This window comes from Lampetra planeri, chromosome 10 (genome assembly GCF_965212315.1).
Source record: "Lampetra planeri chromosome 10, kcLamPlan1.2.h2, whole genome shotgun sequence".
Lineage (NCBI taxonomy): Eukaryota > Metazoa > Chordata > Hyperoartia > Petromyzontiformes > Petromyzontidae > Lampetra > Lampetra planeri.
In genome coordinates this window covers 3,206,466-3,233,881 of record NC_136116.1, presented here as the reverse complement: position 1 = coordinate 3,233,881, position 27,416 = coordinate 3,206,466, and the positions used below count along the sequence as shown (strand labels likewise).

At 48.5% G+C, this 27,416-nt stretch overlaps 1 protein-coding gene across 4 annotated transcripts; it reads right to left on the bottom strand.

The window, feature by feature from the left end:
• Positions 1-166: 166 nt before the first annotated feature.
• Positions 167-26,126, bottom strand: ICA1 (islet cell autoantigen 1). Of its 4 annotated transcripts, none has more exons than XM_078597943.1 (15): positions 25,905-26,126; positions 24,603-24,672; positions 23,111-23,282; positions 21,478-21,550; positions 20,744-20,867; positions 19,947-20,145; positions 17,458-17,583; positions 14,488-14,586; positions 13,446-13,543; positions 12,031-12,080; positions 10,928-10,981; positions 10,346-10,381; positions 7,293-7,673; positions 6,234-6,341; positions 167-2,404 (listed from the first exon to the last, which is right to left on the bottom strand). In XM_078597943.1, exons 2-15 carry the CDS (start codon positions 24,608-24,610, stop codon positions 2,283-2,285), a joined length of 1,650 nt encoding a protein of 549 aa, XP_078454069.1. In that variant the 5' UTR covers positions 24,611-24,672; positions 25,905-26,126; the 3' UTR covers positions 167-2,282. The 4 variants fall into 4 exon arrangements, with proteins under 4 accessions (XP_078454069.1, XP_078454068.1, XP_078454067.1 ...); XM_078597942.1 differs by having other exon boundaries at positions 25,910-26,126; XM_078597941.1 differs by having other exon boundaries at positions 25,931-26,126.
• Positions 26,127-27,416: the final 1,290 nt, after the last annotated feature.

Here is a 27,416-nt window from a genome sequence, read left to right as displayed (position 1 = left end):
CTTAAGACAAAACCATGAAATGGAACTTTTTACCACTGGCACATCTGAATGGCGGAGAACAGAACGACGCTTCAAGAAGTGTGGTTCTTCCAAATTGCGCTAAGCCTAAATGCTCCGGGCACCACGCAACGATCAGGAACAGAATGAAACAAAATCTTGACACACACCCATTCCAAGCACTTTATTCGACGAGCATCTCCAAGACAACGAAACACGGAGTAGCGAGAAGGACGAGCTGTCGGCACGGACGGCAGCGATGTGGTAGGCAAACAGCCACTGTGCCCAACGCATCGCTTGGCACAAGAACTAGGGCTGGCATCGTGCGCACATGAAACTCAGAGGGGAGGTTCGTTAAAAAAAAAAGAGACATGCTTTGTTTTTTTTTCCTCTCTCCTAAGGCCACGGAATTATTATCATTATTATTATTTTCGTTCCACAATACGGGGGGGGAAGAACAAACCGCGTCGGGAGGTATTTAAATTAAATGGCACGTGCGCGGGAGACACGCGGAACGTTCGGTAAAAAAAGTGAAGGTCGCGTCACTGAACGCAGCCCCCCTCCCGCTCCCATGTCCCCCACACCCCCCCCCCCCCAATTGAGAGTTGTCAAGACGTCCCTTTACTTGAGGTTTTAACTTTAAGAGTATCACCCGAACGCCCATATGTAAAATGCAAAGTGACATTTTCCAGTTGTAAAAATAGCAAAAGCCCTTCCATCGTGGAATTTTAAGCAAAACTAAAATCCGACTTAGGTTACAGTGTATAGCGGGCTCACGGTGACACCCAAATAATGCATACAGAGTTAAAATAATTACACTTCCTCGACCATTGTATAACCGCAACATTTCTAACAAGTACTTGAATGGAAGTACAACCGTTATTTATCCAGGTGATAGGCTATTATGATTGCGATGAAGAACCGGCAAGTAGAATCCACTCCTACGAATTAGGATGTAGGCGCAGCCCTGCAAGTGCTCGCTCACGCCACTGCTGGCGGAAGGGCCGACACCAGGGGGAGCTTTAGAGAGCCCCTCCAGAGGGTACGGTATCTGGCCTGTCGTTTAACGCTGGTCAGACGTCTAAAAAAAAAGTGGGAGTACCCACACTTTGCCCCACCGAACGCGACCCGCCGATTGTCTTAAAACAGTTCACCCATTGATACTGCTGGGTGGACAGAGGCGGTGGGCGATTCTAAAAACTGCACCATTGTGTCAACTGCCGTGCCGGGAGATTGAACCGGCGACCTCTGGATTGCAAGTCCAGCGTGCCAAGCATTACACCGCAGCAGCAGCGTCGCAAATAACGAACACATCTCACTTCAAATGAACACTTTGGCATAATGAGCAAAACACGCCGAGAGGGGATGTCGCTGTTCTGCGCACAAGTAATCTCTGCAACACAAGAGAGCGGTGCGATTTACGATGAGACGCTGCGCCTTCAACGTCAGCGAAAACCTGCGGCCTTCGGGAGCCTTGGGCCGAGAAGGCCCCAGGAGTGATGCACAAATACAGATGATGAACGAAACAGCAACTCGGTGCCTTTCTTATTTGAGTTGCCAAAGAAGCAACAATTAAAATATAACCAATAAAATACAGTGGCCGGAGGTCCCATCAGAAGTTCCGATTGAGACCCTCAAAAAAACAACCCCAAATATCACCCATCTGCTTGTAATAAAGTTCCTAAATGTCCTTATCTAAAACTGCCCGGTTCAGGCACCGTTAAAAGGGTGGTGGTGTCGTTGCCACTCGGTGTGCATCATTCTGAAAGCAACGTGCAGTGTTATAAAACAGTAGTGTGAACACCAAGGAGCGTTTAGGTTAACCAGTGATCGCGACCTTCAGAAGCAAGTGCTCTGGCTTACACGCAATCCTCTACCTCTAGAAGATGATCATCACATTCCGTCGTGGGACCAAGTCGAAAAACTAAAGGCACCGTACGCTACAATATAGTTGGTCCAATAAAATATAAACACAACCAAAACCGACTTGAATCTTTGACCCCAACAGATCCCAGGACAATAACGGCACCCGGCCCCCTCAACGGCCGCGAGAACTCAATCTATGGTCCCCCACAACCGCAAACTCTCGCCCTCCGAGTAACCACGGTGAGATGAGCACCGCACTGCGGTCCCAGAGGTCACAATGAGGCTCTCCCCGAAGGAGGAGACGGCGGCATAGTCTGCGGTTGCTCCCCTCCGCCCTTCCGTCTCCACCCCCAGCCACCCCCCACAACGGCGGAGAGGGAAAAGGAGGGAGGGAGCGGGGGTTTTGGCAACAGGAAGATTTAGGCGTTGAGCAGCTCGTGGTCTGAGTCCGTGCGCCCCACGGCATCGGGGTTCCCGAGGGGGTCGAGGTCGGCGAAGAGGCTGAACCAGGCCGACATGTCTCGCGCCGCAGGCTTCTCACCTGGGTCACACGCGCACAGTGGGGTCACACACAAACACAACGGGGTCACACAGTCATAGCGCCGGCCATGTGTGTGTAAGGGTTGGGAGAACGCGGCTCTTTTAAAATGTTGAGTTTCTCGTCAGCTGCGGGGAATTAAGATTTATTTTATTCTATTTCTACCTACATGACTTTACCGAAAGCACCAAAGAGTAAGATTTCCATTGAACTCGTTGGAATCTTTCGTGTTAAAATGAGCACGCCAGTTTGCATGCCAAAACGCAGCTCTCGCATAAAAGCGGCCAGCGTCGGGCGGCACACCTAAGCCCCGGCATGAAAAGCGCGTAAAAAAATGGTTGTGTTATTAATTTCTATTTTAACAAACCGCGCGGCAGAAAAACACTCAATGCTGCTTTTCCTTCTGATAACACATTACACTTGAGCCTCCTCCCGCGTCAAGGACAGTCAGGCGCCCACTCCATCCTCCCACAGCGGCTGTAATTTTATCTCGGCACTGCACGGTGGGCATCGCTCAATTCCCCCACGCCACGTTTCCATTCCTCAGTGTGCCGAGGAGCGTGCGTAATGCACACACACACACAGACCGCCACACACACCACTACACACACACCCCCCATCACACACACACAGACCGCCACACACACACACCGCCACACGTATGAAGACAAAGACCAAGATCCCCCGTATAGCCTGAACAAACTGTTGGGGCAAGTGCTGTTAGCGAGCACCTATGAAGGCCAGAACGGCACACGAGGGGGTAGGTGGTCAGCACCACGCCTTTGTCTCCCGAGTGACAATGTTTTTACACATCACACCAGGTACTCATTTGAGGCTGAGTCGACCTATGGGAGGCCCAGGACAGGTTCAGAAAATCGTCACCGATGTTGGCCGTAAGTGGGAATCAAACTCTGTTTGTCAGGTTCGTAGCGCAGCGCGCAAACCGCCACACTACCACTCCCCATAAACACACACACCATCACACACGCACTGCCACACGCACACACACCACCACATACACACCACCACACACACACCACCACACACACCGCCACAAGCAGACTTCACATTTCGCTAAATGCGAAATCGTCCAGGATTATTATTTCTCTTAATGTGTTTTTTTAGTTTTTAGGAGAAATTCAGCAGTAAAAACAGACCCATCGTGGTTTCATTGAAATAAGTGCCTTATTATGGGCGCACCACAGCCTTGGCTGGCCCACTTTCTCTCGACAGCCAGGCTAATGCATCGGCGGCTGGGCGTGTTTTAAATGAGTCCAGATAAAAAAAAACATCCAGGTAGGTAGGTAGGTGCTGGATTTGGACATTTTACGAATCAGCGCCAAGCAGAGGAAAAAATAATTAACAAACATACGTACGATGAACACAGGGAACACGATCACACCAGCCGCATAAGCGGCTTGCGCACCGCTCTGCGCGCTGCTGGGAGGGCACAACATGTTCCAGTTCATGAAACGTATATAACGCGACATTAATGCCTATAACGCGATATTAATGTGTTGGGCCTGGCCACCACAACTGTTGCCAACAGAGTAGGCTTCGTGTTCAAGTGTCATTTTCCCACACCCCTTCCCCACCGGGACAGGAAGTTAAATGATCCACATCTGCAAGGACGTGAAAGGGGCAGGATAATCCGAGTTGGAGAAGCTCACGTCGCGGCTTGGCACGGGGAGGGGAGCAAACACGCCACCACGGGCGCAGGCCGGGCTTATTACTACGCAAAGTTGCACGTGTGTAACGCAACGACGTGCAATATTATTTTCCTGAAACGCAAGGGCACAAACGCAAAGGGCACAAATCCCGAGCCAGACCACTGGCTCACACCATGCTGTTCCTGCTTGTTATTGAGACGTCTGATTTGAACTATTTAAACTATTTTACCAGGTAAGGCCCACTGAGCTCTATAAGCTCTTTTTCAGAAGCGACCTGGCCACAAATGATAGCTCAAGGAAGTGGATTTGTCACGTGGAAATTTATAGTAGCCAAATACTCGAAATGCAAGTTAAAAAAATGTTAAGGGAAAAACCAGAGCACCCGGAGAAAAATCCGCGCGACCACGCGGAGAGAGACATGCAAACTCCAAAGATACAGCAGGCATCAGGGTCAGGATTCAACCCACGACCTCCTGTATACCTAGGGAGCTAGTTAACATCTCGCCAACTGCAGCATCCTAGGATGCACGAGTGTGCACACAAGGGGTTCACTTTTCCATTTGCCGCACAATCCCCCTGCGCCATTCTCTGTTGAGAACGACAAGCATCCGCGTCCGCTGGGAGCGTGCTCGTCTAGCGGTTCCTTCGCGCGTGCGTGCATGCACACGCGTGTGCGTACATGCAAGCACACTTGCTTGTCTGGCGACGCGATCGCCCCCGGAGCACTTTCATTTGTCTCGCCGCCTCGTTAAAGAGCCCCGCGCCGTTATTGCAGCGACACGTGAGTAACGCTTCAGCATCCCCGACGCTCCGCGAACACGGCCAACGCTTAAGATCCCCGGCTTGAAACGGACTTGGCAAAACTCTCACATTGAAGATGTAAGTATTAAACCAAAAATGGAGAGAAAAAACTTGCGAATAAGGGTGCAGCGGTGGCACAATGGTTAACGCACTGGAGATTTTTGTTCAATTCCCAGCCATGGCTAACATTGGTGGTGAGTGAAATGTGCACCGATCCTGGGCCTCCCCTTCATCAACTCGCACGAAAGCAACGTGGTGTCGCATGTCGTCTAACAACCCCGATGACTGACACGGTGTGGGGAGGCCTTCATCTAGCAGTAGATTGACAAAGGGCAGAAAATAATTATTAAATTACTCTGTAAAATAAATCAAATCTGCCCACAGAACCCCCAGGAGTACACGCAATTACATATGGGCTGCATTAGAGGTCCATAATGCATCTGTGGAGGCACAGAGGGAAGGGCGCTGTTTCCCAATCGTTAAAGAATCATAATTCAGTCGTTATTCGTTGTAAACGTTGCTGTTCCGAGCACCTGAGGAACCAAGTGGCTGCCACGGCCCAGCCAAGCGCCCCGCAGTTGCGCACTAAGTCTGTAATGAGATCTTTTATGCTCTGTTTGCAAATGTAAAGTATGCCATAATGGCAGTGATTTCCAGAGCAATATTTTCCAATTGTCTTTTGATGTTACAATAATACAAAACTATTCCCAACATGGGTTCCTTTTCATGGATGCTGCACTGATGGGGAATGCGTGGAAGTGAGTGAGTACGCGCACGCGCACAGGATTGCGTGCGTTTGCGCGTCGTACACACACGTGTGCCCATAGAAGCCAAGTGTGTGTGTGCGTGTTTACCCAAAGTGACATTTCATCCTATTCGGATCATGCACAATCACATTTCCCCCAAAAGTTCTGGGCAAGCGGCAGGTGCCAAGGAAGGCACGGGCCGGTGACACCGACGAGCGGTAGAGCCCAGTCGCCGTTTGTTGCAGAGGTTCACGGTTCGAATCCAACGGCCGCCCTGGTTATTGCTGCGGTGCGTGCGTAAACTGTAAAAATACTCCGCGCCGTCTACTTCACAGTGGATGCGAAAGATCCCGTGGCGTCAGTCACAAGAGTAGGCCATTGCACCCTCTTGCTGTGGTACACATTTTTCAAGTTAATCAAACTACCAACAATTTACTCAATTAGAATTACACAGAGCAACCAGCGACTCCGACTGCAGAATCATTGGTCAGGACTCTCCTCAAAAAAAGAAAGGAAAAAAAAGTCACGAGACTCAGCGAGGCTTTCCTGTATAAACCAGTACAATAATCAAGGCTCAGGTGCCGGTGCTGGGGTAGGCCTTGAAGGTAGCGGCACCTTTTTTTGGCTGCGGGTGCCCCGGTGGGGCCGCCGGTGGTGCGAGAGGAACGTTGAGTTCGGTGCCAGGGCCCATTTGCTCGTGTCGCAGCGCGTCCCAGCCTGCCCCTGCACGCGTCGCACCACAGCAGCGGGACACGGTGTTTGTCAACGGTGAGTTGTCCGCCGAAGAGAACATTTATTTACAACTACTTTTTGTGTTTAGTTTGTTGTCCTTCCCCCGCACCTCCGATTAGCATGGTTGGCTACGTACGGTGCGAAAGAAGTTCAACATACATACATACATACAAGAGAAAGGTCCATGGCACAAGCTCCCTCCTTCTCGTCTGACCCCACTGGCATCTCTTCACCAGGCTACACCACACTCCGTACGGAGGTTCTCACGCCACGACTCGGGAAAGATGGTTGAGGTGGCTTTCACTTGGCTTAATCAACAGTGCTTTATAGTTGACACCATATGAGTTTGTCACACCCAGGATGCCTGCTACTACTACTACTCCGGTACACCAAGTCAATTCATGAGTATTTGTCAGTGGTAAGAGTGGTTAATTGTTCACAGCTTCTGCTTGTACATCACTGGCAAAGCAGGACATTACGAGCGAAGGGAGAGCATGGAGGTTACCTTACACTCAACTGTTCCCAGTTGCACCGAATGGCCCCAACATGTTCATTGAGGGCTCTTGCCAATATCACCTGAACACCTGGCAGCATTTGATCTACAGCCCACACACTGCTGAGGATACTTATAGAAGTTAAAACTGGTTTCGTGTGTCCAGTAAATGGTCCAAGATGCTTGAACAAACGTTGCTGTAAAAAAATAATCCAGAAGAACCACCGGCTAAATTGATGTAATTTCTAATTGTCAATTATGAGACACACCCTCGTCTTTATTTATGTATTCCCTACTTTCTTGCTAACGTACACCCACGTGCCTGAAAAATCAACTCCTCTCATTACTCCACACCATTGAAGGAACACAGCTCAACTGCCACGAGACCACGCGCTGCATTACTGACCAGCACGGGAACGCACAAGGGCAAGGGGGGTGAGCAAACCCACCAGAGACAGAGCGGCTGTAGTTCATGTCGAGGAGCTCCGATGGCAGGAAACCCCCGCCGGCGCCTGATGGGTCCATCGTTTGAGCCGGGAGGAGAGAGGTCAAGCCAGCCGTGCCAGTGACCTGGCCTGGCAGGCCGGGCGCCAACGACATCAGGTTATCGCCACCACCGCCGCCACCGCAGCCGTCGTCGCCGTCACCGCTTTGGGGCGGCTCGGCAGGCGACGGCATGGGCCACTGGGACAGCTCGCCCCCAAACACGGCCTGCCATGCCGAGCCGAAGTCGGCGTCGGACGGGGCATTCATGATCTCGTTGAGCAGCGCCAGGTCGTCCTTCTCGCCGTCCTCGCCCTCCGCCACTTCTCCCAGCTCCGCCAGCAAATCTGTCGCACGGCGCACGGCGAGCTTAGGGAGGGTCGACCAACGATCGAACGAACGCGGAGAAAGATGGCGAAAGCGAGGGCCGTTTTTTTTTTGGGCCAACTTGGCGAGCACATCTCACGGTCGCGACAATAGCTCAGAAGCTCATATTTTTTTGGACAAATATCAAGGGGTTTTGAACTTTTATTTAAAAGGCTTAAGAAAACCCCACTGCCAGAGGAATCATCAGATAAAAGTAATGAAAAAATGCAAATTTAATGCAGTGTCGGCATTAAATCTGCCTTCATCCCCGGCGGAGAGAGACGCTAATCCTCGCCGAAGCTGCTGCATCTCTGTTACAGACCGAGGCGTCGCATCTCCATCCATCACGCGCGTCCCCCGTGCCCGCCACCGCCACAATCGCCGCTCCTGCCGGGCCCCTTTCCAGGTGCCACAAACCCGGCGCTCGGCAAGCCCTAATCCTGGAGCTGGGCGCTCCCCTGCTGGGCGCAGACTCATTAGCATGCAGCCGTGCCAAACGCCCGGCTCGGAATGCCGGCAGGGACAATGCCGCTGACAGATCTGCAGACTGCAGTAGAGACCCTTTATATAAAGCGCCATTCTGTACACTAAAAATTACTCTTGAGAAGGGAATAGAAAAAGGAAAAAAATCTTTCAAAAGCCAAGGTTGGCACGAAATAACATTTCAAGTCGATAACGTAAAAAAGCCCTTTTTGATTTCTTTTATTCGATTATGTTTTTTTTTCCTTTCTGTATTTTTATATCGGAGATAGATGTTGATGAAATGTTATCGCATTACCCAGCAGGGCCTAATGTTGGCGGCTGACATTCTGGTCACAGGCGCCGCTCGAGTGCAGACAACCATTCTTTCTGACCAATCACATTAAGGCGTGAGTGGCTGTCACACTCAAGAGGGGGAACTGCCGCGTTAATATCGCCGCTAGGCCACCATCAAATTAACACGCCGGTTGCCCACTCAAACTCAAAGAGGGCCCCCCGTTAAATGACCCAAAAGCATTGTCTAGTCGCTCAGTGAGGTTTTCACATCCAGCAAAAACCAAGACACAAAGACAGCACTGAGGATGGGCAGGAGGCACATTGCAGGAGTGTACAACAAATCGGCTGTTGATTTATCAACACGCAACATTGAGAGTGCTAACTCCTCGTATTGTAAGTGGGTTTCCTCAATGTACTCTAATTTCATCCCACAAGAAGTATAACACTTCTTAAAACGGAACTGACCTAATATCCAAATGCAGAACCCTTTTGAACACGAGTTTTGAGACTGTAAGTTTTTCCAGGATAATTTAAACAGCATTAATGTTGTTACAGCATCACATCCTGACAAAATGGCCAAAGCTATGGCTGTGAGGATTTGCCCCATCGAAGGAAACTTCGGCGTGGATTTCCAACAACAACCAAAATCTGCAAAGGAGGGATGACAAATTTGGAAATTCAGAGCAAGAGCCAGCAAGGACTCCACGACAGGTTGCGGACAACGGAGCCGAGACGCCAGCAGCAGCAATGGTTGAAAGTGCAGGCATTGCGCCACGTCGGGCCAACGCGGTTTAAAATCAATTCCCCTCCCCCAGAGCTTGCACATTAACATTTGTGGCTGTTGCCAATTGCGGACTATTGTTACATGTAATTGATGCTTGGTTACTCATTAATAAAGTGAGCTTACTCACCGTGATTATTTTAGAGCCACACATTTTCTAATCATCAGCTACTGAGCTGTAGAGGTGTCAGTGCCCCCAACGGCTTAATGAAGCATAAATTATCATGTTGTAAAGAAATATAATCATTTGCACAACAAATAATAAATCAAACGCCTTTTATACAAATGCAAATAACACTTTTTAAAGCGGAATTTTGGAAGAACAAAAAAAAGGCGATGAGAGAGGAGATGATGAGAGCGTTGCTCTGATCTAAGAGGTTGCATGGAACTGTGCACACAAGAATCCACAAGGTGCATGCGTGGGGCCATTCATGTACCACCTCCTCCTCCACCTCCCAGACTGCCCCACGGTGTTTACAAGACATCCTTTGAATGAGTCATGAGATTATAAATGTCAAAATTAACAAAACCGGCATCAGAGGATGACGTGTTCTAGTTTCAAACAAGCTTTTGAAATAAACAAATATAATTGCCACTTTGTTTTCGGAAATACTAATCCCTAAAGGTCATCCTGGCACAGCGCTTAGCGTGCTGCGCTACGAACCCGGTAACCTCGAGTTTTATTTCAGTCACGGCTAACATCAGTGGCGAGGGATAGCTGAACTGGTCCTGGCCGCAACCACCCCCCCTTCACCAGCCCGCACCGACAGCATGGTCAGGTACGGTTAAACAACCCCCATGAAGGGACTATAAATTGTGATCCATCAAATGAGTTATATTGAGGTGGGAGCACCTCTGACATTTGCCTGCAACCTGACTACACAGGCTTAGAGCAAACGCTCCCAGGAGCTCGTTTCATGTGCACAGCGTGTAGAATGCAAGGGAGAGGTGCGATTCCCGGGAACCAGAGGCGGAGCGGGACCCCCTCTGGCTTCCTAGGGATGGCTTCAAAGAGGCGGCGGTGGAACGGTTGCAGCACCTACTGGCCGAGAGTGGCGAAGGATTCTACGGGGGTGCTAATACTACAGGGCGCCGGACGGTGCCCACTGCACTCACCCAGCATGTCACTGTTGCCCAGCTCGGCCAGCAGCACTGCAAGCACAACGTTATCACCAAAACGCTCCAACGCTTGCCATTTTATAAGTTTAGTTTTTTTTTTATAAAAAAAACGTAATAATCCTTGAGCCTTCATATGCGAGAGAGGTTTCAATTCTTGTGTTTTGAAACATTGTAATTTTATTGTAAAATTAGCAATTACAATTTTAATACGACTGTAGGTTTCCGCGGTTGTGCTGTATAATAGCATGTGTTTTCAGATTGTGCCATCATGTTGTTCAGTGTGAGCTGAAGGAACAGGAATTGAAGAAGCTCCCAGCACGAGGTGCGAAGCGTCAGACATCGTGCTGAACAACACCCAGTATAACCAGACTAAGATGAATTTATATCGTGCAAAAATATTACAAAACAAAAAGCATCCCAAGACACTAGAGAAAAGATAAACGGTACGGAGATAAAAATTGTAAACATTAAATAAATATGCAAGGCTACAGTAATCAAAAAACAATTCAGTGTACCTTCACATGCCAAAAAACACAACAAAATTTTACACATTTGATATTTTCCCATTCTCTTTCATACCTGCATTGGCATGTCCCATCTGCTCCGAAGTCATGCCCGAGTATCCACCCTCTTCTACACGAGGAAACACCACCATCAGCCATATCAACATCAACACCGCAGCGAGGCCTTCCCCCTTAGGGATGCTCCCTAAAGCTCACAATAGACTCAGGACATTTTAAGGGGCAATGATTACAGAAACACGTTCGCTACGAAGAACTACACCGTGACCAAGAGAGACAGAGTTCTATCCAGCCAGTGAAAAACAAGATAAATTGAAAACTTTGTTTTGACGAAAACCATGAATGATCTATAAAGCGTGCACAACCTCAGGTATGTCATGTGACCCCTATGATCTGAGTGGGAGTTGGGATCCCAGTTGCCCACTTGGGGAAAGCAGTGGTCAGATTTGTTCATATTTGGGGTAACTACATTTTATTTTTCGATTTAAAGCTTTCGTGACTGCAGGGATTCATCTTCTTGGTTCTTTTGGTAAAGTCACGTAGAAGGGAAATAATAAAATAATAAAAATAAAACATAATTAAATATTTTATTACATTTTATTTATAATAGAATACGGTTCGGTAACTATTGCGGTGACGATTGCCAGCAAAGATTGTGCTACGAACTAAGCCCGAGTGCATCATGGTCGCAATGGCTGCTTTGTAGGCTTGCCGGGTCCATCTAAATGCTCATATACAGCCCTCGTCAATCCACCTCTGAATGAAGGCTTCCCCACGCCATACTTTATTTGACCATAATTTACCACACTGACCAGCGTGGGTTGAAGGTGACGCAATTAGACATCGCAGCAGAGTACACAATAACAATACATTTGCCACACTGACCTCTGTTGACAACGCAGCACCTCAACAGCGAACAGTAGAAAAGTTTGGTGCTTGGTGGTCACCCATCCAAACGCTATCCAAACTCAACCCTGGCTTATGCTCCCGTGATCTGACAAGACCGGGCGTTTTCCGGGGCGATTTGCCCATTTTACAGTTTATATTCCGGAGCGAGACAAATCCAAGCGTGCCTCGTTAGGCAGGCACAGGCCGCTGTGACGCACCGACCCTAAAAAAAAGACCTGCCCGGCGAATCCGTTGAACGTATTCAGGCGTTACCTTGGCCACTGGCACTTTCGGCAAGACCTCCCTCGTCGAGAGAAACCAACCTGGCGGGAGGGGGGGGTGACAGCAAACAGAGGGGTGTCACGATGGCGAGATGTTAAATACCTCGCCTGGTATACTAGGGGTTGTGGGTTTGATCCTGACCATGACGCTTGTATATTTGGGGTTTGCATGTCTCTCTCCCCGTAGTCGCGTGGATTTTTCTCCGGATCCTCTGGATTTTCCCTCTACACTTAGAAACATGCATTTAGAGTATTTGGCTGCTATACATTTTCACGTGAGAAGCCACTTGCATTGGGCTATCATTTGTGGCCAAGTTGCTTCTGAAGAAGAGCTATATAGAGGTCAGTGGGCCTTACCTGGTAAAATTAGAAGTTACATTTTATGGTCACAGAAGCTCGGGTTGCACTGCTAGGCAGACACTGAGCCGCAACATTTATAACGCATTCGTCACCATAGTGTTATCTTTGTTGTTGCAAGACGGGCCACGCTAGCACATACGGGAAGTCAAAACACAACAAGCTTTGTTAAAAGTCCAATAACAAAAATGTTGCCAGATTTGCGTGTTTGTTTTTTTCCTTATACCAACTGCATCTCCTATTATTTTTCTTTACTAAAGTAGGATCCAGTTGCGAATCAATCCCTCCTCACCAAGTCGAGAAAACTGCAGTTATTAAGGATAATTATACGACTTTGTCAATCCACTGCTGGACGAAGGCTTCCCCACAATGTGTTAGACATGGAGGTTGTTTGACCATACCTCACCGTGCTGGTCAATACGTGTTGGTGACGGTGGGGGTGGCCCAGGATTGGTTCAGACATCGCTAGCCAATCAAGTGAGGCATAGCCGGGAATCATACTCGTGTCACTGGGCTCATAGTGTAGTGTTGTTAACCACGGTGCCACCCATCCACCCATGTTAAGTATTGACCAGTAATATTGTTTTAATATTGGGGCTTTTTTAATTTTGCATTTGGATAGAGCCTGGGTTAAAGCCCATTGAAACCAACAGTCTATCCTTTAGAGGAGACCTGCGTTGAAATACCAACAGCAAATACGGCAAACAAATTCCAACGTGTAAACAATACCAATGGATTCAGGCTATGGCAATAGTGGGCATTCATTATGCAGCACTGTTCTGAAACTCCACGGGAAAACGTAACTACAACCACTGGGGATTCGAAACAATCCCGCACCTCCAATTAGCACGGTTGGCCACGTATGGTGCGAAATAACTTCAACATACATCCAATCAACTTCACGTGAGCAGGCGTGCCGATGGGTGCGATGAGCAGCGGTCACCACCGACTCGGCCGCCGGTGACGGTCCGTCATTTCAGTGACCGGTTGTGCCCCCCAACTCAACACTCGTGTGTGTGTGTCAGGGGAGCGTCTCTTGGTCAAACATACGTGTCAATGTCCTGGCCATCGCCCTCCTTGTCCTCCCTCTTGTCCGCATCTTCGTCTGTCGGATTCTCAGACAACTTCTTCATTGGGTCCTGCAAGCTCTGCAGACAGACAAATGAACAGCCACCACACGTCAGCAGTAGGCAGGTGTAGTAGTAGCAGTGTTAGCAGCAGGACTTTGTTTAAAACCTGACGACAAAATTACCCAGAGTGTGCCCAATCTAATCAGAATCTCAGAAGCTAGGCAGGCATAAGCCTGAATAGTGCTTTTATGGGCGACTTACCCTCAATCACATTTCTTATGATCACTGTTACAGTGTTTTTATAGCATTATTTTAGTAATTTCTAGAAAGGTTTAGTTTAGCCCGATTTTTTACGTAGTATAGAGTTATACTTAAAATTGTAATCTATATTGTATTATGATTGTAATTGTGATCTAACATCAAAATGGGATTTTTTTGCACATTGTTTTATGCAGCATAAACAAATGGTGCTTTTTCTGGAAGATTTAATTGTTTTTGTAGGGGATGTTTTCAATTTGCGTAGAGTAAATTTTAAATGTATCTTGTAATTTTATTGTTTGGTGCGGTTGCACCCGAATCAAGAGCCGAAATGGCTCACAGGGTTATTCCAAATAAATGAAACTGAAAACTCATGAAATCTGGGCAACTCATCAAACGGTTACCCAAAGGTGGGAGACACAAATAAATGCTATAAAGACACATCTTGCCGTAACAGCTCTGGCTAGATATGCCCTCTCAGGCAATGCCACCATCAGCTGTTTCTCCCCTGACAGCTACCCTTCAAAAAAATGCAAATGCATTGTCTCTGATATCTACCCATCAGATTCCACACTGTTAATAAAATACTTGTGAAGCCAAGTGCATGTAGGGAAGCATTCCATGATGCGTGCCTACGCATGATTTTTTCCGTACTTCTTTACAAAGCTGGGTTTAATATCCCTCGTGTCGGTGTATGGGTTTTAGGAACTGCATTAGGAGCTCGCAGCAAGGGTTACGCCATTGTCGGCATGCCGGGTTGGCACCTTGAGGGTGGTGAACTCGTACGGCTGGTATCCCTTGAAGCAGTCTTGTACTGCAGACATCATGGAGGCCGTCTTCTCCCAGAACTGCAGAAGTGCACTCTGAGAAGCAGGAGGTATCAAAGCAAACAACGTTAAACCGAAAATAAAACGTCCAGCATGAGCGGACATTGATGTCTTTATGCATGTTAATAAAAAAAAATAACCTCTTGCTATAATCTACTTCTTGCATTTGCCATCACTGGTCGATATTCAAATGGCTCGACCAATTGATTGGCACATCACATGGGGATCAATCAGCCTTTTCACTCTCCCTGCCAACTGCCGCTGTTAAGGGGCAGCTGATCTGCAGTGTGGACAACTGTGCATTGGGCTGCTTCCGCAGTGACATGCAGTCGTGGTAGTGCACAAACCAGCACAGTGCCAAATCAGTGAGCCAAATCGGCCTAAGTCAGATACCAGTCTATCAAGCGTCATCCAAGGCGATCTGGCCGACTGGAGCTTGTGTACAAGCGCAACAAGTGTAACCATATCACTGCACAAACGGCACCCTGTTTGTCATCATGAGTCAGTCAATGAGAGTTAAGGCCTATTTAAGCGAGTGCAATTCTACCCTATGCCCCCTAACCCCAATCCAAAAAACCCTTGTCTAAGTGGCTCTTACATATTAACATTAAGTCACTAAACAAAATCATCATCAATGAGCCATGGTAAATCCACTGCTGGATGAAGGTCCTCCCTAAGCCGTCTCCATCTCTGAAGATCCTTCAATGTAACAATCCGCCTGGCACTTGCATGCAAGCCCATTTCATCACCAAAACCCCATTCATCTTTTTTCCGTGATCATAGTCAGAGGGCAAAAGAAAAACGCAATGGATTGCTTTTGGCACGCTGACCGTGGGATATCGAGGCTCGACCTGCCTGTAGCCTCACAGAGACTCCCTCGGGAGAGGAGGGAGTCTCTGCAAATTGAACCTTCCCTTTGTCCCCACAATGAAACCATCACAAAGCAAATCGCTTCAGCACCTCCACAGTCCCAGGGCTCACGGATGATTACATCAAACTCACTGTCCACTCTGCCTCAGGATCCAAGTCTCTCACGGCGCCAGCGATATTATAATCTTTACGCTTTAAAACGAAGGTTCAAAGTGTTTATGCATTAGCTTTGTCCGTCCGTAATGAGTGGAGGGGGGGGAGGCAGGGCCGGGGCAATAGCGAGGAGATGATAACTCTCCTTAAGATGGTCCAATAGGAATGAGGCTATAGTATAACGTTGTGTTGCTATAGAAGACTTACCTTATTGAAAACCGGCATCATTGATCAAAGGGTTATTGTCAAAAAGTGGAGCCAGAAATCAAAGCCAAGTGGCTATTTGTGTTTTCGTCAGGCTAATTAAATATTTCCATGACAAACGTGTGAAGGGAGGCCATACATAATCCATGAGTATGCAATCATTTTTCCTAACTTGTTTTTTTGTCGTGTGCACACATGCAATGCAGACTCAAAAAAAAAATTCCTAAACCTTTTAACGCAGACGATGTTAGCGTGCATATATGTGTGTGGGTGCACATTTTGGCTCTTGCTCATGCGTACGTATAAATACTTCTCTAAGCGTATGTGTCTATAAGGAGCGGTGTTTGACAGTGTGTGGAAATTCACATGCGCTTTTCTGTGCAAGATCCCCAGTATACCCTAACAGACCGTTGGGGCAAATGCTGTTAAGCGAGCACCTATAAACGCCGGCACGACATACAAGGGGGGGTGGGGGGGAATGTGTCGCCAGCACCGTGCCCAGCCACTTTTGTTTTGCTAGTGGCGATGTTTACACGTCGCACTAAGTACTCATTTGAGGCTGAATCATCCTAGAGGAGGCCCAGGACTGGTTCAGATAAATGTCACCGATGTTGGCCATGAGCGGGAGTCGAACTGGAACACTACCACTCCCCCACAACCGCGTGTCTGTACAAGGGAGGGAGAGAATCTTAAATAGCCGTGGTCCCTAGTGAGCAAGTTAATAGAAGGGAGGGCAAGGGGCAGACACAGGGAGAAAAGACACCACTAACATCCCCATCAGCCCCACGAGGAGCAGACAATTTGGCTTTCAAGTAACATCCCCTCTTAATGTAGCGGCCACAACTGACTCGCATGCCAATTGTACAGCCCTTTATCAATCCACTACAAGATTATGGGCCTATCAATACCATGCAGGTTGGGGATATCTCTAACTATAATTCTAATTTTAAAAAATTACATTGAAAACTCGTTTCTTCCGAACTGCCTTTTGCGTTTAGTTTGCTGTTCTTCCCCCGCACCTCCAGTTAGCAGGGTTAGGGGTAGCTACGTACGATGCAAAAGAAGTTCAACATACATACATACACCATGCATTTGGTCAGTGCTGGCGCGGAGCATAGACGTTGGTAGCATGACAACAGTGAATTTTATTGCACTGCCCCCTCTGCTGACTAAGTAGCTCAACAGCAGCCCTGTGGCAACCGGCTGTCTTAGGCACGGTGGGTCGCCCCGTCCCAGCACTATGATCTTGGCTCAACCCTGCCTAGCTTCCGAGATCTGATGAGCTCGGCAGCATTCCAAGCGATTTAGTCACCGGCAATCTGAATACATGGGCGCCGCGGTGGCGAGATGTTAAATACCTCGCCTGGTATACAGGAGGTCGTGAGTTCGATTCCGACCCTAACGCCTGCTGTTTATTGCATGTTTTACCCGTGAGTCGAGTGGATTTGTCTCCGCGTCCTCCGGCTTTCCGCTCGCTCTACTGCTGAGCTTTAGAAACCTGACGCTTCTGAAAAAGAGCTATATAGCTCAGTGGGCCTTAACTGGCAAAATACAAAGTTGCATTTACTTTAAGTCGGGGGGGGGGGAGGGGGGGCATCAACTATGCAGATTTCCACGGCTACGAGCCGCACTACCCGACCATGGCACCAGGGCTGAAGCGCATTGGCAGCCGCTCCTCACCTGGTAGGCGGTGAGCGTTGAGGAGAGCAGGTTACAGCGGCTCGCCCCCAGCAGGTCCACCTTCTGGCACACGTCATTGGTGAGCTTGTCGAAGCGCATCTTGCTCGCTCGCACCTCCCCCTGCACCTGCAAGAGGGGGAGAGCGCGCACAAGAGGAGTTCACCTCCGAGGGCTTTGAGCGTGGTCACGATCGGTCGGAAGGTGGCTCCTCAACGTTTTGCGCGTCAATGGTGCCCGTTTTGCTCCCGTCACCCGCGAGATAATAGCAGCTTCAAAACAAGACTAATCTGAGGTGGCTAGGTGGCTCAATAGGCTAATCACTGTGTCGGAGCACGTAGCGGGCACTGATGAGACCCTAGGTTCGAATACAGGTTTTCAGCTGCTAGTGACGAACCAGGATAATGAAACATCGTGATTTTATGGTCTTGATCTGTATTCTGTTGACTGAATAAAAAACATGAAGACAAAAAAGAAATCTAAATATTTTCTATTTTTCAGTGTCATTACCCTATGACCAGCGTCCCTACAGCACGGCATGTGAGAAGGACCGCACCCTCTCGCGTAGATAAGTGGCGACTGAAAAGACCTCAGAAGTAATTATCTGATGTCACCTTCCAAAGGCCATTCTCAAACGTCTGGTGAGATACACTTGAAATGTAAATATCTTCATCTCATAATGTGATGGTGATTCCGCAATTTGGAAGATAAATTTGTGGCAAAACAAGTGATTCAATGATAAACGACAGTTATTTGAAACCTAAAAATATTCAGGTAAATCTGGATTTTACAGTGTGCTGTACATTTAAATTGGACTCTGTTTGATTCTGATTAACGTTAAACACGTACAGTATAAATAAACCAGTTAGATCATCATAATTATAGTCCTGAATATGGCTACGTGTCCGACACAAAGGGAGGAAGAGACGTGGATTTTTAAATGTTTTGGTTGGCACTGTGTGCTATGTTGTAATATGCTTTTCTTGTACAGTTAAACATCATTAAAGTGACAGTGCCTTGCCTCGTGGTCATTTGTCCGAACGACATCGCAAACTCCAAAACTTTGTCCGACACAGGGGACTGTGGTTTAAAAAAAAAAGACAAATCTTCTCCGAGACTGGAAAAGAAAGCCAGCTCACCTGAACATTTATCTCACATACTACACATGAACCCCACTCAAATGACTACGTTTATAGTGAATGCACATACTGTAAAATTTTATTTAGCCTGAAAGCTCAGCAGTAGAGCGAGCGGCACGTAATCTTAAGGTCGCAAGTTCAAAATCCTGATTGGGGGTTGACAAAACCCATCATCCCCTCCATCATCCAAGGAGGTGCCGAGTTGAGCCACTCTGAGCAGGAGCCTCGGTCTTGAAAATTTGTTTAAAATCTGTCAGGCAGCGAATCACATAGGCATCCCAAACTGAGTCTTTATGCGCATCCCAGCCAGATCGCAAAACTGGGCACGCATCAGTGTTTGCTAGGGATTATGTCATCATTCCAGCAACACCAGCCAATCAGCTGCCAGGAAGACAATTCTGATACACAACATGGCTGCCGTTGTTGTAATAGCAGGACTTGTGCAACATGGATGCCTTGATGCCATCGCTCCGAGCGTTGTCAGGCTGGCTGTGGCCGAGGTAAGTTGCATCTTTATATTATACGTGTTTTTTAAAGTGATAGGAGTGTGATTTTGTGCATTTATACATCTATCGTGTGAACAGTCTGTTCAAAGGCTATATTGAGAAACTTTTTCTTTATCTGTTTGTGACAGATCATGTTTGTGTGGGGAGTATTTGTAGGGGATTGTGCACACGTGTTTGTTTTGGGTGTATATTTGTGAGTGTTCATGTGTGTGCGTCTGCATGTATCTGTGGGGGGGGGGGGGGTGTAGCGGTTAGCGCGCTGTGCTACGAACCCAGCGACCCGAGTTCAATTCCCGCTTACGGCCAACACCCATGACGATTATCTGAACCGGTACTGGGCGTCCCCTAGGTCGACTCAGCCTCAAATGAGTACCTACCTAGTGCAGTGTTTAAATATCGCCACAAAGGAGACAAATGCAGTCGGGCATGGTGCTGGCCACCCACCCCCTCGTGTGCCATGCTGGCCTCCATAGGTCCTCGCTAACAGCACTTGCCCCAACAGTCTGTTAAAGCTATACGGGGGATCTCTGTATTTGTGGGTTTGTGAGAGTGCGCGTGTGTGCGCGTATGTGGACGAGAATAACGGAAGACTTAATTAAGAGTGGTCCCGCCTGCCTCTACGTTCATGAAATTTACGCAATTCCATTCACGTAAAATCCATAGGGAATCGGAGAGAGGACAAAGTCTTGGTTTACGTAATATATGGAACTGCGCAATCCGTTGGATGCTCAGGCCCCAGGTTTTTAACTTGCTTTCTTCCAATTGCAACTGTACCAGACATTTTTTATTTATTGACACAGATATCCAAACGGGTTGCCAGCCAGGCGGGCAGACGGGCAGGCCGCACCTGCCGGAACTTCTCGAGCTGTTTGTAGGTGTCGGGGTCGAGCTCCTGCGAGACATCCTTCATCCAGAGCAGCGCCCCGCGGTACTCGGTGCGCGCCTCCTCCATGCGCTGCATCGTGAGCCACGTGTCGGCCACGGCGCGGCAGCGGAACGTGTGCACGTCCTGGTAGAGCCGCGACAGCGGGTGGCGCAGGCTCAGCCTGAGGCGAAACATACGATGCCATATCAGAGATGACAATGTCATCTGTAATACTGAATGGTCATCAAGCAGTGGACAGAACGTGGACAATGGTGGCGATTGAACATGTTTGCGCACTCGCACACACGCGCAGCCACACGAATATCCCCCCCTGTAGCCATGTAGACTGTTGAAGCAAATGCTATCAAGTCCAGAGCAGCATGAGGGGATGATGTCGCTAACACCGTGCCCATCTGCCTTCGTCTCCCAAGTGCTGAAGCTTACATACCGCACCAGATACTTAATTGAGACCGGGTCGACACAACACAACCATACTAACACATGCACGCTCACGCAAGACGTGCACTTCCGTCTGCCAAACCAGTTTAAAAAGGCAACAACAACCGGCGATCATGTGTTTATGTTTCCCCGAGAGAAAGGCAAGATATATCTTCCCTCGGTGACTTCAAGCCAAACCTTGAAGGTTCCAACCAAAAGCCTTTTTAATGTTTCAAAGCAACTGTGCACAGCACTGAAGCAGGAGCCAAAGCGCACAGACACCCACACAGCCTGGTCTCCCGTGGTCATAAAACATAACAGGCGGTCGGGCAGTCGCCCACCTCAGCTGGGAGGAGAAGCAGAGGTTCTTTCCAGTGGCGTGCATGATCTTCCCGGCTCGTGTCTTGTCCTGGTTCCCCTGCTGCTTGAGGAATCGGCCCATCTCATTCTCCTCCTGGGACAGAGCTGGCACACAGGAGGTGGTGCGTGCATTACCATACAAAGATCCCCCTTATAGCCTGAAAAGACTGTTGGGGCAAGTGCTGTTAGCGAGCACCTATAAAGGCCGGCACGGCACACGAGGAGGTGGGTGGCCAAACACCACGCCCGGCCACCTTTGGCTCTCTAGTGGCGATGTTGACACATTGCACCAGGTACTCATCTGAGGCTGAGTCGACCTAAGAGAGGCGCCTGGACCATATCAGATAATCGTCACTGGTGTTGGCCGTGACCGAATCGAACTCGGGCACCCGGGTTCATATCGCAGCATGCTAACCGCTACACCACCGCTCCCCACACACACACACACCCCGCCTTGAGCACAGACATCTAGTAGGACGGGCCAAACAATGTCACGGCTGCTTCCTCTGCAAAGGCAAGGTTACAAATGGCATAGTAGTAGGAGTAGTATTGCTAAGTAGTTGCAGTTTACAGCCCTTTGTCAAACCAATGCTGGATGAAGGCATCTTCCCCAGGCCATGCGGGTCATGGAGATTGTTCGATCACACTTCACCACACAGACATGTCTCCTGGTCAGTTATAAAGGCCACCAAGTGTCGCACTGTGAACAACTCACCACACAGCCTCTTCTGGTAGCGCTCCACCACCTTCAGGAGGTCAAAGCAAGTCCTCTGTATGGAGTGGAAGACCTGAAAATGAAAGCACAACCGAATTCAGTCATGCAAACTGCCACTCCACTTAACCTATAGCGGTGTCAAAGCAGCACGTTTTTTTTGCTTTTAGCAGCAGTCATACTCCAGTCGATGACTACTCACGGAATTGTAGTCAGGCCTGTGGATTTCACGAAATAATTATCTTAGTCTAACGACTAAAGCAGTCTAACAATTACCCCACTCTCAATTATTAAATGTTGGTTTCAAGGGATTATAATTCCTCGCACCCAATTGTAAATAATTTTACACGCATACATTGCAACTTACCATGTTTAGTGTTTCTCAGTCCGATAACGTTAACTCAATTTATCGCAGCCTGCATCTTCATTCAGTCGTTAATTTCGTCTCGTCAAGTCACACTTTGGCAGACAGCGGCCGTGGGCAGTCGTCAAGCTTAACGATTTCTGTCCACTCAGGCATCGCTGACTGAAGTAAAAAAAACACTTTGTTGATGAATATGTTAGTTGCTAATTTTGTCAACTAAATGAACACAGGGGGAAAGGGTGGCTCAGACCTCCAGCCGGATGTAATTGGCGACAGCCAAAGTTTCCAGGCAAGCAAGGCGTGCTCGCTCGTGAGAGAACATGTACAACTGTGTGTGCCTATTTTATAAACTTCAGCGGACTCTTTTACGTGGCCCAGGTTGTAAACATGACCCACCCACTATAATCGAAAAAATCAATGCTAATAAAATACGGAACAGCCACCATTAGCCACAATAACTTTGCACACTGAGAGGGGGAACAAGCAGGGCTTGCATTGAGACATATGGATGTATCAGGCCATGTACATAAGTACAAGTATCACCCTTTGTCAATCCACTGCTGGATGATAGCCTCGCCATTCCATGTCTGTCATGGGGTTGTTTGCCCATACTTCATCACTCTCATCAGTGCTGGTTGGCGAATATAGGGGGCACAGAGACACGGACACATAAAAGTACAGGACAACAATTAATGTTGTTGTACTACCAACGATGTAGCCAATGTAACCGCACGACTTATACACCTGTAGTGTTGATACTTAAGTGATCCGAGGGTAGAACTACTCACGCAATCTAAGGGTATACAGTGGTACCTTGGTATTACCGTAAGAACCATGACTTACTGACTTTTAAAATACCATTTCATAAAAAGAAATTACACTTTACAACGAATTCTCAATCTACGACTGAAGGCCTCCCTATGCCATATCGGCCAAAGGGGTTGTTTGTATAGATGTTGAACTTCTTTAGCACCGTACGTAGCCAACCGTGCTAATCGGAGGTGCGGGGGAAGGACAGCAAACTAAACACACACAAAAATTATCCACACTTCACCGAGCTGTCGGTGCGGGTTTGTGAAGTGGGAGGGGATCGATTCAGATATCAAAGACTGGTTCAGATATCACTCGCCACTGCATTATAATGGATCCAGCTACACACAGGCCAGGCTGGATGTAATTTCTAGCCAAAGCAGTAGCAGGAGTGGTGGCGGCAGCAGTGTTCCTGCCACGTGGCTCGTGCAGCGGCAAGTTTGGCGCGTCCCTGCGACTGACCCCGAGCTTGGAGTCGAGTGCCGCATCTCCGGCCACCACGTGCGCATCCTCCTTCTTGCCCGTGGCGCGGATGAGCACTTGCTTCGTCCTCCAGAACTTCTGCTGCACCTTGTTCACCACCGAGCGGTCCTGGCTACGCACGTGCCTGTCGTAGGCCTCACGCGAGTAACCCCTGTGGTCAACGAGGCAAGGCGGAGAGAAGGGGCGAGGGTGGCACAATCTCGTCATGGAGCATAAACCATCACGCAAACTCCGGTCATCTTCACAGCGGCTTTTGGCTAACCATCGAACATAGACGGTTACTTAATCCCGAGCTTTCATATGCGTTTCTGAAACTGTTTGGAATGCTCTTCCTTCCAATATTAGGATGGCACTGAAACTATGCATTTTAAATCTACATTTAAAACAAATTTTGTGTTTAGTTTGTTGTATTTCCCCCGCACCTCCAATTATCACAGTTGGCTAAGTACGGTACGAAATAAGTTCAACATATGTACAATGGTCGGTCTTGCGGTGAATAAATAAAAATTTACTGAAGATATGGACACCATCTGAAAGTTATACCAACGTGCCTCTCTGTAAACAGATATAATGAAGGAGGCCTCCTTCATGGGCTCGTATCAGTGTGACCGCAGGTGAAATCGTCAGCAGGATATGCTCTGTGTGTAGGTGAAACCTAAATCTATTGCCTGAGACAGTTTTTAGCAATAATTCACAGTCCTTTGTCAGTCCACTGCTGGATGAAGGCCAGACGACATTGTGAAGGCCATGGCAGTTGTGCGACTACATTTCAGGAGACTAGTCAATGCAAGGACTAATTGTGACATCGCTCACCAATATTATAAGCCGCGGTCAGGAAAATAAATTAGAACGACACAGTGTGCTAAAATCAGAGCACAGTGCGCTATATTTACAAATGGCTGAAACCGGTGACCCGAGCGATTTGCCCCAATTTTGGTAGTGGAAATGGAACAATGTCGCCAAATGTAGTGGCGAAAATTTACATTCATCAACATGGGAATCTAGCCCTAGACCAGTAGTAGCATAGCATGGTTGGAATGGGCCCTTGGTGCAATGAAATTGGGTCCCCCGTCCAATTTCTCGTTTCGTCATAGCCCACTGCCTGGGCCCCAAAAGCCAGCGAGTCCCAGTGCAGTTACACCACCTGCACACTCGATCGCTATGCCACGGACCTGGTAGTTTTAATTTTTACATTGAGCACATACGATCAGGGCCATCTATAGGGGGGGCGGGGCAAACCACACTGTGTGGGCCACCCGACGCCTTTAAACTAAACCAGAAGTATTACATCTGACATCTGACACCGTGACGTCGAGGCCCGTGGGCCCCCAAAGCGCGGGGCCCGGGGCGGTCACAGAGAGATGAAACAAACTCGTCTTCAGGTGCTCGGTGGATAGTTACACCGTAGGCGGTGGTTTGGGAAGGCCTCCATGCAGCAGCGGATTGAACATGGCGGATGATGATGACTTACTGTTCCATTATGATGGATGTCCCGTGTCACTCGGCCGTTTTCTTGCGAGCGTTACCTAAATGCAAAACACCTGCAATGACACGAGGCGTTATTAATATTCAATCGTGTTCGCGAGTTAATAAGAAGCCCTTGCAGCATTATTCTGTCATCAAACAATGTAACCAGTACGTCGTCGTACAGAAGACACACGCAACACATGGTTAGATGTATTACCACATTAAAATACCCAGCAGCATCCGTGTTAAATCGTATAACAGTACACCACGTTCCGTACTTGATTTGCTAAAAACAACACTTAGTATTAATCGTTACAATATCTGTGCGCACCTCCACGACGTAGACATAAATTATATTCTAGTCCATCACCTATATGCCTTCTGGACCAATGTTTACCCGCAGAATTAGCTTAAGGACAAACATCGAACCGGTTTCGACTGGCGGTCACGAATTCACGATCCATCAATCCACCACGACATCGCATCACACAGGCTGAGCTCCGCCTGTACCCCAGAAGCTATTATCGTCGACATAGATCCTTTAATGTTGTTTGTTTAGCTTTTAAGGGGTAAACACAAACACACATCGGCAGTTTGTGTTCCTTGACAAGACAGTATTGTCTAGCATAGGGTGGCTATAGTAAAGACACACACTATTTTGTGATTATTGAAGTGTTTGTCTGTTCCTTAATAGTTACTATAATAAGATATTTATTCATGCCAATATAAAAACCCGTCGTCAAAGAAATTGTTTCAAAATGTAATTATTATCTGGGCCCCAACAGGTGTAGTAAGTAAGCAAGTGCAGTGTGCACCTCGTACCCACCCTCTTCACTGGCTTGTACATTTATGCCATTAAGGGTTGCTGCCTGAAACGTCGGATAACTACAATAAATACGTTCATCACAAGGCGCCACACACACACTGTTGTCACTGCCGTACGTGCCGAGTTAAAGCGATCGCTACGTGGCAGCCCGACGGACACGTGTCGCGCCTCCACGTTCCCATGCCGGGGCCGTGTTTACCGTGTTCGTCTGCCTCACCACATCACCATCGTCAACAGCAACAACAACAGCCACTAATCACAACACTAACACAGCATCATCATACACAGGCACTGTCCACTGCTGGATGAAGGCCACTCCTCCCGGAAGAGCGAAACGCGTACACGAATCACAATAACGAGTCGATAACAATGCGTACACAAGCATGGGGCCACGACCACCGACCACAACCACGAACCAAAAGCCTCCCCCGGTGTTTGCGAAATTGCTTAAAGGTGCGCGACGCGGGGGTGGGGTAGTACAGTACAACAGAGTCCTTCTCCTCCACCTGCTCCACGTCCAGCCGCTCGCTCTTCCGTCTGTCCAGCGGTGCTCCCACGAGGAGGATTCAGAGCGGAGATGAGAGCTGAGGAGACGAAGTGGTGCTGGTTAAGAGGGCTGATTGAGATGTTGCCGAGCTGGGAACGGCGGAGGCTGCGCGGCTCGCCCGGGCCGCGCTCTCTCAGCTCGCTCGCTCGCTAGCCCCGCCCCCCGGAAGCGCGCGCGAGACGCGACACGTGTCACCACCACCAACAACACCAACACCACCAACCACACCACCACCAACACCAACAACACCACCAACAACACCACCACCAACAACAACACCACCAACAACACCACCAACAACACCACCACCAACAACACCACCACCACCAACACCACCAACAACACCACCGCCAACAACACCACCACCAACAACACCAACACCACCACCAACAACACCACCAACAACACCAACACCACCAACAACAACACCACCAACACCAACAACAACACAGTGTCACCACCACCAACAACAACAGTGTCACCACCACCACCACCACCAACAAGACCACCAGCAACAACAGTGTCACCACCACCAACACAGTATCACCACCACCAACAACACCACCACCAACAACACCACCACCAACAACACCACCAACAACACCAACACCACCAACAACACCACCAACAACAACACCACCACCAACAACACCACCAACAACACCACCAACAACACCACCACCAACACCACCACCAACAACACCACCAACACCAACAACACCACCAACAACAACAACACCACCAACAACACCAACACCACCAACAACAACACCACCAACAACACCACCAACAACAACAACACAGTGTCACCACCACCAACAACAACAGTGTCACCACCACCAACAAGACCACCACCAACAACAACAACAGTGTCACCACCATCACCAACAAGACCACCACCAACACCACCACCAACAACACCACCAACAACAACACCACCACCCAGTATCACCACCACCAACAACACCACCAACAACAACACCAACAACAACACAGTATCACCAACACCACCAACAACACCAACACCACCACAGTGTCACCACCACCAACAACAACATTGTGTCCATTTGTGTTTCTCCCTTGTGATAGGACTTTGTAGAACGTTTAGATTTATAATGGCACGGGGTGACCAATAAGGTCTGAATTGGTCTGTAATAAGGTAGGGGCACTGATAAGGGGTTGACAGGTATGTGATGATGATTATTAGGGGCCGTCCATAAATGACGTCACGCGATTTTGGACGATTTTTGACCCCCCCCCCCTCGTCACACGGCGTCACAAACAGTCAGACCCCCCCCCCCCTTCAAATATGACGTCACAAAGCTCTGCCCCCTCCCCCTCAAAAATAAAACATGCTTCAAATCGTTTCAAACTATTGTCATTGTAGTGCGTATTTAATGTGGTGCTGCACCTTGATGTTGTAGGAGAAAATATTTATCAAAAAG

Coding starts and splice junctions, on each gene's coding strand:
- ICA1 (XM_078597943.1), bottom strand. Junction 14,587..17,457: donor CAACGCTCACCGCCTACCAG/GTGAGGAGCGGC, acceptor CCTGCTTCTCAG/AGTGCACTTCTGCAGTTCTG. Junction 6,342..7,292: donor CTACAGCCGCTCTGTCTCTG/GTGGGTTTGCTC, acceptor CGACGCGTGCAG/GGGCAGGCTGGGACGCGCTG.